The 12,548-nt window shown below is 25.0% G+C and overlaps 1 protein-coding gene across 1 annotated transcript; it reads left to right on the top strand.

Moving 5' to 3' along the window:
* Nucleotides 1-7,301: 7,301 nt before the first annotated feature.
* On the top strand, nucleotides 7,302-10,880 carry LOC117933637 (rust resistance kinase Lr10-like). Its single transcript, XM_034855106.1, has 3 exons — nucleotides 7,302-7,964; nucleotides 9,485-9,511; nucleotides 9,682-10,880. Exons 1-3 carry the CDS (start codon nucleotides 7,322-7,324, stop codon nucleotides 10,779-10,781), a joined length of 1,770 nt encoding a protein of 589 aa, XP_034710997.1. The 5' UTR covers nucleotides 7,302-7,321; the 3' UTR covers nucleotides 10,782-10,880.
* The last annotated feature ends 1,668 nt before the right edge of the window (nucleotides 10,881-12,548 follow it).

The following is a 12,548-nucleotide window of genomic DNA, read 5'->3' as shown; positions in this document are numbered from 1 at the left end:
CTTTAAGTTAAAATTTTATTGTAGGAGAATTTAACTTACCACAAGGCCTTCACTACACACTTCATTTCCCCAATTCCAACAATGCACTAGACTCATAGCCTATAGGAGAATCTTACCAACAATTGCACTCAACCAATTTAAAGACGTGTTGTCATTTCTTCTGAAATGCTAAAATATTCCACCAATTTGACCATTTCATATCATTTCTTCTTAAACATTCAAACGTTCACTCTCTATTCTACACACTACACTCATCCTACATTTTTCCAACTCTCTTATAATATAAATCAACTTCAAACTTCTTCATTCTCATTTTCCCCTTCTTCCCCATTTGAAACTCAGTTTTTCACTTACCAGTTTTTCACCTTCCATCACTTCTATTTCTCTTTGGGAAACTTCTTAACATATCTACTATCTTTTCTTCGACACTCATGCTGCTTATAAGGTAATATTTTTGTTTTATCTTTATTTCAAGTTATTTTGTAATGTATGGTTTTTATTACTATATAAGTTTTTAAATTTATTTGGATTATGTAATATTTGTTTGAATAATATTTATTGGAAATTATTATTTTAAATAGATTAAATCATTCAAAAAAAATAAAAGTTATATTATTTTATTCCTAGGTAATATTTTTGCCTTTGTTTCATGTTTATTGTGTAATGCGCATGATAGAAATTTGTTGTTATATGTATTTTTTTAATTTATTGGATTTATGGTAATTTTTAAAAAATATTATTTGTTGTAAATTATCATTATATAAAAATAAATGAATTCAATCATTCAAAAAATAAAAGTGATATTAGTTTATTTAATTAATATGAAATAATAGGATTGTTGCTTATGTTTATCAATCAAATAATACAATTTATAAAATATTAGTAAAATGAGAATGCAAAATAATAATAATAGAATAATTATATATCTATATATTTGCATAATATATGATTTAAAAAATATTAAAATCTAAAAAATAGAAATACAACATTATCTGAAATTATGAATTTATCCTATATATTTTTTAAAAATTAATATTAATCTTAAATCATTGAAAAATTGTTGAAAAACAATGAGATGTAAAAATAAAAATATAAATAAAAGTATAAATAAAACTAAAATATTATTTGATTTATTTAAATGGATATTTAAATGTATATAATATATATATATATATATATATATATATATATATATATAAAGTAATTGTGTATAATATAAAATAATAATCGTGAGTATTAAATGTATATAATATATATTTAAATATTAAATATATATAATATTTAAATTTACATTTAAAATGTTTAAATACATTTAAATATCAATTTTAAAAAGAAAAAGAAAGATATAGTTGTAAAATGTTAGAATATATAATAAAAAACTGAATTTAGTAATGGTTGTTAGTATTAAATTATTATTTTGCATATAATATTATTTAAAAAATATTAAAATATAAGAAATATAAATAGAACATTATCCAAAATTATGAATTTATCTTATATATTTTTTAAAAATTAATATTAGTCTTAAATTGTTGAAGAAATTCTTGTAAGATATTGAGAGCTTAAAATAAAAATAGAAATAAAAATAGAAATAAAACTAAAATGTTATTTGATTTATTTAAATGGATATTTAAATGTATATAATATATATATATATATATATATAAGTAATTGTGTATAATATAAAATAGTAACCGTGAGTATTAAATATATATAATATATAAATTTATATTTAAAATGTTATATTCTATACATTTAAATATCCATTTTAAAAAGAAAAGAAAGATATAATTGTAAAATGTTAGAATATATAATAAAATAAATAAATGAATTTAGTGAAATATATAATTGAATTAATTTAAAGAAAAATTGAAGATTAAGAACAATTAAAATTAATATAAATTTACATTTAAAATGTTATATTCTATACATTTAAATATCCATTTTAAAAAGTAAAGAAATATATAGTTGTAAAATGTTAGAATATATAATAAAATAAAATAAATGAATTTAGTGAAATATATAATTGAATTAATTTAAAGAAAAATTGAAGATTAAGAACAATTAAAATTATTTAACTTATTATTTTATATTTTATTTATTTTATAGTGAAATTTTAACTTAAAATTTATATAATAAAATTATTTAAAATTAAACAAAACAAAATTATTTATTTTGTAAATAATTATTTAATAAATTAATAACAAAATTTTTTTTAAACTCATTTTTCACGTAAAATTGATAGTAGTTTTTTAATTTTTTTAATTCCAAAGTGAAAGAAAAAAAACAATAGATAAATATTATTTATCTTATATTAAATTTAATATACTATTTATAAATTAAATTTAGTAAATAAAATTAATTAATTTTATAATATATATTTTAATAATTGTATTATTGTATAAGTATAATAGGGAATGGAAAAATGGATTTTTAAAGTTTTTTATAAAAAAAAAAAAAATCGCCTCAGAGACAATTTCTAACGTTTTTGTTTTTTTATTTTTTACTTAGTAAATTAATAACATTTTTTTAAAACTCAATTTTCACATAAAATTGATAATAGTTTTTTTTTAAATTCCAAAGTGAAAGAAAAAATAATATATAAATATTTTTATTTTTATTAAATTTAGTATATTATTTATATATTAAATTTAGTGAATAAAATTAATTAATTTTATAATATATATTTATAATAATTTTATTATTGTATAAATAGAATAAAGAATGAAAAAAATGGATTTTTTAAGGTTTTTTTTTTGTTTTTGGTTTTTTTTTAAGTGAGAATTTTTCACTTTTGTGCTGCCCACTTGGGTCTTTTAGAATTACTCACTTTTGTGTGGAAATCGTTTCTTGAAGAGACGACTTGGTTTTTTTTTTTTTTTTAAGTGAGAATTTCTCACGTATATATTTTTTTGTGGAAATCGTCTCTTTAAAATATTATTTCTCACTTGGTTTTATTATTTTTATTATTATTTTTTTTTGGAAGTTGTCTTTTTAGGAAACGATTTCTCACTTCTTTTTTTTTTTTAAATCGTATCTTCAAGAAACGATTTCTCACTTCTTAAATTTTGAAAATCGTCTCTTGAAGAGATGATTTATTTCGTAGATTTTTTGAAATCATCTCTTAATCTCTTAAATTTGAAATCATCTCTTTAAGAGACGATTTCTCATATAAAAAATGGAATTTTAGAAATCGTGTCTTGAAAAGATGATTTTTTTTATAATTTTTTTAAAAGTTTATAAATCATTTTTTGAAGACATGATTTTTTACTTATAATTTATTTTCTTTTTTTATTTGGATAAAATTATGATAAATTTAAAATTGTTTTTTCGATAATTTAGAAATTATTTTTAAAAACTGCAGTACTTCTATAAAAAAATCTATTGAAGATGAAATTCTTAGGCTTGATTTGTCTACATCCACAGCTTTCCTGTCAATCCTTCTCATACGCATTATAGAAGAAACTTCCTACATGACTTCTATAGAAAATGTGCTTGGAAAAATTTAGTATTGTATTTTTCAGGGAACATGAGATTAAAGTGGCTGGTCAATGGTACCTTTATTAGAGTCAAATAAAGCAGCTGGTCAATGGTACCTTTTTTAGAGTCAAATAAAGCAGCTGGTCATTCACCTATTAGAAAATTTAGCTAATCTAATCTAGTAGATGGTAGGGTTAAGGAATTGCATATAAGTATTTGACCTTTTTTCATGGAAAAAGAGCTAGATAATCCTTTCAATAAATGTTGGTGAAACATTTTAGTACTTATCCCCATTGAAGATGAGATTCTTGGGCTTGATTTGTCTACATCCATAGCTTTCTTGTCAATTTTTCTCATGGTCGCCTTAGAAGAAAGGGAGAATTGTGTTTTGGGCCGATAATATTTGTTCCATATATTATGTATATTTAAGTCCAAGACCCAAACAAAGTATGAAAATTAATATGAAAGATATTATCTTTTATTAATCTCTAAAATACCCTTAACCCTTATATAGACACAAATGAGTATGAAATTCAATTTTTTGTGTTTTTTTACCTTTTCTATTCCATCTTAAGTATTACTCATTTCTAACTTTTTTTTTCTTTTTCTTTCAATCTATATTTCTATTTTATATCAAATAAAAAGCAATAATGTTTTTTTATTTTTCATTTTTAAAGATATTAAATCTTTTTGCTCTTATTATAAGCAATGATAAAAATTTTGGGATTTTTCATCCAAACATTTTTTATCTTTTTGTATTTATCTTTTAGTTTAATTTTTATTTTTTATTTTAAATTTATATTACCCTTTCATTTATATCTTTCTCTTATTTTAAATTATTTTTTATATTTTCTATATTAACCATATTTTTAAAAATTTTAAAATTAACTATCACTTCACTTTATTATATATATATATATATATATATATCCTTTTAGCTTTTTAATTTTTAATGTTTTATTTTAAAATTTTTAAAAAGATAAATTTATTGAAAAAAATAACTAAGATATGAAGTTCTAATATTATATTAATAATTTTTCTTATCTAGATAGACTAATGCAAAGTATTTTGACTCACAACAAGAAAATTGTCAATACAATTTTTTAGTTAAACTTTAGAAATTAAATTTCAAATAAAATATATTATATAAAATTTTATCTAAAAATTATTGAAAGTGGTGTTTAATTTTTTTATCGACTTTCAAATTTATCTAATTTTTTACTTGAAAGGTAATAGAGCATGTTTACAAAAAAAAAAATTAGTTTTTCATTTTTATATAAATGAGTATAAATGTATTAAAAGAATTAAAGATAATCTTAGTAAAAAATTTGATAAATATGATTGTAATTTTAAATATAGATTCATTAGGATAAAATTTCACCCAAAAAAAAATAGTGGAAAGAAAGAACATTGTTAAAACTACAAAAACAAAATATGCAATTACAAATTTTTGATGATGAAATTTAAAAATAAAATTCGAAATAATTCTTGAGTGAGAGAATTTGAGTGGGGAAAAAATTTTTGAGTGGAAAAAAATGGAAAAGTTTTTCAAAATCACTTGAAATCCTTAACAAAAAGTAGTCTTGTACACCCTTGTACAATTAGTAAATTTGTCTTGTACAGTTAGTGTAATACCCTTATATAATAACTCAAATTTCATACATCATCTCATGAATATCTGACAATAGGTCAGTTAACCATGTTTGCATTGGTTTGGTTTAAAAAAAAAAAAATTGTTGTATAATTTTGTTTTACAATCATCATAAGTGAGGTACCTATACAAATGATCATATACAAGTTAAATAAAGTGCATAAGATGAATGTATGCTTAACCAATGTGTTTAAGGAATGTCATTTATCCTCGGTTAGGGGAAATAAACAAACAAGTTTTTCAAAATTACTTAAAATTCTTCACAAATAATAGTATTGTACACCCTTGTATAGTTAGTATATTTGTCATGTACACTTAGTGTAAATGTCTTGTACAGTGACTCAAATTTCATATACCTCATACTCAATGTGTAACCATAGGTAGGTTAACCATGTTTTCATTGGTTTGTTTCAAAAAATAGTGGAAGATGGAAAAACAAAATTTTCTCTCAAACATCATTAATAGTTAAAACATTTGTCTTGTACAGTTAGAACATTTGACTTGTCTAATTGAACATTTACCTTGTACAGTTAATATAACACCCTTGTACAATGGTGCAAATTTCATCCATATGCATACATTATGTGCCACATATGATGTGTGAACCATGTTTCTAATTGTTTGATTTAAAAAATGATATAAAACGTAAAAACAAAATTTTTCTTTAAACATCACTATTAAGGTAAGTATTTGAATTGTTATATGCGAGTTAAATAAAGTATATAAAATAAAAGAATTTGTGGTAGGAGAACGTATAATTCTTAGATGACAAGAAAAAAAAAAGTTGTTCAAAATGTACAGTTTTGCACACCCCTTGTACAATTAGTGTAATAACCTTGCATAATGGTATAAATTTCATATATATGTATAAATTATATCCACATGAGTGTGTAAACTATGTTCTCAATAGTTTGACATTTAAAATAATTAAAACAAATAAAACGTTATTTTAATTTATTTTCAATGCAAAATGTAATTAAAAATAAGACAAAGAAATTACTTAAAAATAGTTATTTAAGCCAAGTTTATTTATTTATTTCCTTTTATTTTTGGAAATAAAGAAATAATAATAATAAATTTTATTTAACCATAAGAAATATGAATAGAAAATCAGTTAGAAAATACCAAATTTATTTATTTATTTCATTTTATTTTTGGAATTAAAGTAAAATAAATAAATAAAATTATTTAACCATAAAAAATATTGATATAAAATATGTTAAAAAATAGAGATAACCCCAAATTTATTTACTTATTTCATTTTATTTATTTAAATTAGAAAGTAATTTATTTTAATATATTAAAATGTGCACAATTAATTTATTACTTTGTTAATTATGGATATATTAAAATTTTCTATTAGACAAAAAATAAATAAAGAAAATAAAATTAAAAAGATAAATATATATAATTTAGTTATTTGATTATTTTTCATGTAAAAGATAGTCCCACAAAAAACACATAATTGATCAATTTCTTTGTTTAATTGTAAACATACTATATTTTTTTTTTATTAAAATAACTAATGGAAAAAAAATAAAAATGGATAATCAATGAATGAAATTTAATTCCTTTTATTATTTTCATATAAAAAATAATATTAAACAAGGTTTTCAATTTTTATTTTTAAAAATAGTTTTCATTTTTTAATTAAATGTTTTTTCAAAAAGAAAATATAAAAAATATAAATCATATTACCATTTTTTTAGAAAGTATTTTTTTTAAATAGTTTTTGAACATAATTTTTATTTATTTATAATTTAAAATAGAAAATAATGCTAGTTTTCAATTATTTATAAAAAAAATTAAAAACAATGAAAAATTCAAATTGTTAAAATAGAATTATTATGGTTGCATGAATAGTGGTACAATAAAGACAAAAAAAGCTTATGTAAAAGGTCATGGGATATTTTAGTCCATTATTATTTTATATCCTTAAAAGATAATATATAGAAATTTGAAGGATATATCGGCCTTTTTAACATCTTATATCCTTTTCAGCTGACCCACAACATAATTCTCTTACAAGAAACTTACTACTTGATTTTTATAGGAGTCAGTCCATTTTTTTGTCAAACGCAGCTGCTTTGAAACCAACAAAGCTGTTTCTGGCTTGATTGCAAAAACTATAGAGATCGATCCACGAGCAGTTGGTTAAAAATGGTCGTGACTTTATTCCTCTTCTTTTTTATGAGATTGTTTGCAGAAATTGGAGGGAGGCAAGATGGGTGCAAGGAGTCGAGGTGCAGTGCCCATGGCCCAGTCATCCGATTTCCTTTCCGGCTAAAACACCAGCCAAACCACTGTGGATATCCTGGGTTCGAGATATCTTGCTCAGAAGAGAAGCGGACCATGCTAGAGCTGCCCTATTCAGTAAAACTCTCGGTGCAGGAAATAAATTACACTTCTCAGGAAATTTGGGTCTCTGGACGGGATTTTTGCAAAAACTTTAATTTATCTGCCTCCCCATTCCAGTTCATGAGTACGTACCGACTTGACTACATCATCTTCAGTTGTTCAGAGAGCAAAGCAGATCCATATGATTATCTTATGCCCACCCTTTGCGGTTTTCTCCCCAATAACGTAGTTTACGGTGTGAGTCCCGGGGCTAGTCTCAGTCACTTGGACTTATCCTCGTGCTCCGTGATCTACTATTTTTCAATCCCATGTGAATCTGTCTATGGGGAATCTAATCAATATAGTGAATATAATGTTGTCATGAATTGGTCAAGACCAGCGTGTGGAGACTGCGAAGCAAAAGGAAAGAGATGCAGATCGCAGGAGAGTAATATCAAGGAACCTGAAATCGAATGTGTGGATCAACCACCAAAAGGTACGTACTTCTGTGCAACACTCGTTACATAACTTCTATTATGGTTACTTAATTTTAAGCTATGTTTGGTTATCAAAAAGAGGGAGAAAAAATATAAAGACACCCAAAATAAAGAAAATAAAAAATAAATTTAAAGTTAATAAATTATTTTTAAACTTTATTTTTTAAATTCATTTCACTTATTCCATCTCTTAAATATGAAGATTAAATAATTCAAAAATACATAATATTTTAAATAATTTTAATCATATTTGATTTAAAAAAAAAAATATTTTTCATGGTATAATCAAATATGAGAAAATCATTTTTCTTAACTTTTTTTTCTTTTTTTAATACTTTTTAGGAACCAAATATGACCTTAATAACTAGTTGTTTTATTTTGAAAAGAATATATAACTTGGTATACTGTTAGGGATATTCCTTTTTGCTAACCTAGATCTTGATCAAATTATTTATTCTAGGGGTTTACATAACTTCTACTATGGTTATTTAATTTTAGGCTATATTTGATTGCCCAAAAATTTGAGGGAAAATGTTAGGAAAAAAATAAAAAATAATTAAAGGAAAATAAAAAATAAATTTAAAGTTAATAAATTATTTTTATATATATTACTCAAAACTTCACTTATTTTAACTCTTAAAAAATTAAATAATTTAAAAATACATAAGACTTTAAATACTTTTAATCATATTTGACTTTCTTTAATATATTCCATGGTATGATCAAACACAAAAAAAAAAAAAAAAAAAAAAAAAAATTATTTTTCTTAACATTTTTTTCTTTCCTTAATATTTTTTAGGAACCAAACGTAATCTTAATAATTGGTTGTTTTATTTTGAAAAGAATATATAACTTGATATACTGCAAAGGATATTCCTTTCTACTAACCCAGAACCTAATCAAATTATTTATTTTAGGGTTTTATATATAAGTCTCTTATAAGTATATCATATGCAAGTAATGGATTGAGGCATCCTCAGAAATATCAAGGCAAGAGAAAAATAAATAAATAAAAGAAAATGGAAACAAAATATAATTAGAAACTAATGAAAATTATACATCTTTAAATTCTTTTTTTTTTTTATGTTTCAAAAGTGTTCAAAATTGAGGAAAAAATTAAATCAAGCTAGCAAGAATATTTTTCCACTCAAACTTATATTTTTGTATTCTTTTTCACCAAATTGGATTGAATCACTAAGATGGCTCCATGGTGAATGTAACTTAATTCATAAGTTATCGCTTAACCAAAACTACTATAGTATTTCCACATGATAGGAATGAGAAGGGCAATGTTATTTCTTTACTAAAAGCTGCTACAAGTGGACTTACCCACACAATTAGGTTTAGCTAAAAAAATATTAACCTATGGAAACTGAAGGAACAATAGGGCTAAGTTCGTTTGAAAACCAATAGCACCGACTAAAATTAAACCAGCATCAAAACCTTCATATAACATATTATGATTTTATTAATTTCAAAAGTACAAGAAGCTAATAAATTTATTATATTTCTCTTTCAGATGTATCAAAAGAGTGGACGATTACAGGTAATTTTCTATTCACGCATACTTTTTTTTAATCAACTATGAGGAAGACATGAGGATTCTCAATTTCCTTCTTTTAATTTCTTCATTTGCTCTAAAACCCTTTCTGAATTTCTACCTTTATATTTTTTTAATATATTTACTCAAAAACCCTTTTTTTTCCCTCTACGCAGGAGTAATTCTTGGTTTCTTTCTTCTCTTGCTAGTAGTCATTATTTGCTATAATGTCTATACCACTGATAAATCAAAAAAAGAGCATAGCAAAAAGCTTCAAAAGTTTTTGGAAGATTATAGAGCTCTCAACCCATCAAGGTACTCCTATGCCGATATTAAGAAGATAACAAATCTGTTCAAGGACAAATTGGGTGAAGGAGGCTATGGAACCGTTTATAAAGGAAAACTTTCAAATGAAGTTTTTGTTGCAGTAAAAATCCTTAACGATTCCAAAGAAAATGGTGAAGAGTTTATCAATGAAGTAAGAACAATGGGTAGAATCCATCACATTAATGTGGTTCGCTTAGTTGGATTTTGTGCTGATGGTTATAAACGAGCTTTGATTTATGAATTCTTACCAAATGAGTCTCTCGAGAAGTTTATATATAAGAACCAATCACTTGGTTGGCAAAAGCTTCATGATATCACTCTAGGTATAGCAAAAGGAATTGAATATCTTCACCAAGGTTGTGATCAACGAATCCTTCATTTTGATATTAAACCTCATAATATTTTGCTAGATCAAAATTTTAACCCCAAAATCTCTGATTTTGGTTTAGCAAAATTATGTTCTAAGGAACAAAGTGTTGTTTCTCTGACAGCAGCAAGGGGGACCATGGGCTATATTGCACCAGAAGTGTTGTCTAGGAATTTTGGAAATGTATCCTATAAATCGGATGTTTATAGTTTTGGAATGTTATTACTTGAAATGGTAGGAGGAAGGAAGAATAGTGATGCTATAATGGAGAACACTAGCCAAATGTATTTTCCAGAATGGCTTTATAATCATTTAGAACAAAAGGGAGAGGTACATATCCGAATCGAGAAAGAGGAAGACACTAAAATAGCAAAAAGGCTAAGCATTGTGGGTCTTTGGTGCATTCAATGGCACCCAATAGATCGCCCTTCCATGAAAATTGTGATAAAAATGTTGGAAGGAGAAGACAATATAACCCCGCCTCCCAATCCTTTTGCCTCTTCAGGTCCAACTAGAACAAATGTTAGACGACGAAGAACATCTCTCCAACAAGAGTTGATAGTTATTTCGGAGTTAGAGTAAAAAAAAAAATTGTCTACTTCCTTTATTGCTATTATTGTATTTTGGTTGTCGATCATGTCATAATCAATATTTCATTAATGTAAACTTTTATTTACTATTGTCCTTCATTCTCATATTTGTACAATAAGGTACTTTGAGGCTAAATTTACATGAATTATGTTTGAAGGGTTGTTGAGATTCACATCACCAACTTTCTTTGTTCTTACACAAGTACTTTCCTTAATTGTTAGTAATAAACTGCTGAAAGAAGCTTATTAATTCCTTGTGCTTAAATAAACTCAACAAGAAAAAAGCAATCATGCCTTATGGAGAAACCAATCAAAATCATTTAACTCCAAGTATTATGCATGCAACTCATTACTTTTTGGAGAGTTCTCTTGACACATCCAAACAATGTTGCTATAATTTGTACTAAAACATATGGATGTCTAAATAATAATGTTTGATTTTTCTTCATTGCTTTTCTTGTTAGGCATGATGTTCAGTTTTTTTTTTCCTATTCTGATATTTTTGTGATAATTTAATGATGAAATAATTTGATCACAAACATTAATCTTTTGTGATAAGAAATTATTATCATGGAAAATATCTTCTTTTTTTTTAATGATGAAAGTCATTTTTTATCACAAAATATATATACTTTCATTGCAAGTAAAATATGTAATAATTAAACTCATCTACTGTTTCAATTGACGATTAATGTTATATACATGTTTTAAAAACCAAATCAGGCCTACCGGTCCGACCGTCGACCGGTCATGGTTCTGGTCTGGTCCGGTCAATTGGCCCGGAAAGATATTGAATCGAAATCGGACCGGTTAAACCAGTGGTGTAACCAACAAACCAGACGAATCGAACAGTTCAATTATTATTTTTTTTTTTCAATGTCAAAATGACGTCATTTTAATGTTTTTCCCATCTTCAACCTTCAATCCATCCTTCTTTCAATATCAAGCCACAGTCACGCCTCCCGCGCCCCGACACCGACTGTGAGCCTCCCTCGCTGCGACACTAGCTCCCCCCGGCAATACCGGCTGGAAGCTCCTCCTTGTGGTCGACAGTTATAAATCTCCCCCCTCCCGCCACGACCACTCCCTGTGTAAGGCCCCCTCGCTCACCCCTCTCTGTGTAAAACCCACCCCTCCCCCCTTCCAACCCCCTTCGAATTGTCAAAAACACCCATCCTCCCCTTCTCCCAACCCACCATAAATTTCCCTCGTGTAAGCCCCACTCCGAGCAGTGGCAGTAGCTGGAAGGTGAAATTTTTTATGTTTTATATTTGATGTGTTTTTTTATTATAATTTGATTTATTTCTAATTTGAAACCAAATTTCTGATTTTCAAATAAAATTTTAATTTTTAAATAATATATAAATTATTATTTTTATTTTTATAATTATTTTAAATTTTAATAATTTAAATTATATATTTAATTATTTATAATGTCACCGGTTCGACCGTCGGTCCGACCAGTGAATCGTGAACCGATAACTTTTTCGATTCAATGACCAATCTGGTTTTGAAAACATTGGTTATATATTGCATGATAATAAAGGTAATTATCACAAATCTTAAACTTGATATTAGCATTAAAAGCGCTCCCCAACTAGTCAATTATATGCTACCTTGTATATGCTCGGTTTTCTCACTTTTTCTTCTAGTTTTTTTATGTTTAAAACTACTTTTATGAACAAGGATATTCTTGGGGTCCTCTTGAGACATACCAAAGAAACATCAGTTGAGTCGAAGGATTAGTTTTGCGTGCACT

Source organism: Vitis riparia, chromosome 16 (genome assembly GCF_004353265.1).
Source record: "Vitis riparia cultivar Riparia Gloire de Montpellier isolate 1030 chromosome 16, EGFV_Vit.rip_1.0, whole genome shotgun sequence".
In the NCBI taxonomy this organism is placed as follows: Eukaryota; Viridiplantae; Streptophyta; class Magnoliopsida; order Vitales; family Vitaceae; genus Vitis; species Vitis riparia.
This window is presented reverse-complemented; position numbering and strand designations above follow the sequence as displayed.

Bases quoted from the DNA above. Each gene is read 5' to 3' on its own strand.
- LOC117933637 (XM_034855106.1), top strand. From the start codon at position 7,322: ATGAGATTGTTTGCAGAAATTGGAGGGAGGCAAGATGGGTGCAAGGAG. The intron at 7,965-9,484 runs GTACGTACTTCT...TTTCTCTTTCAG, and splicing joins TGTGGATCAACCACCAAAAG to ATGTATCAAAAGAGTGGACG. The intron at 9,512-9,681 runs GTAATTTTCTAT...CCCTCTACGCAG, and splicing joins AAAAGAGTGGACGATTACAG to GAGTAATTCTTGGTTTCTTT.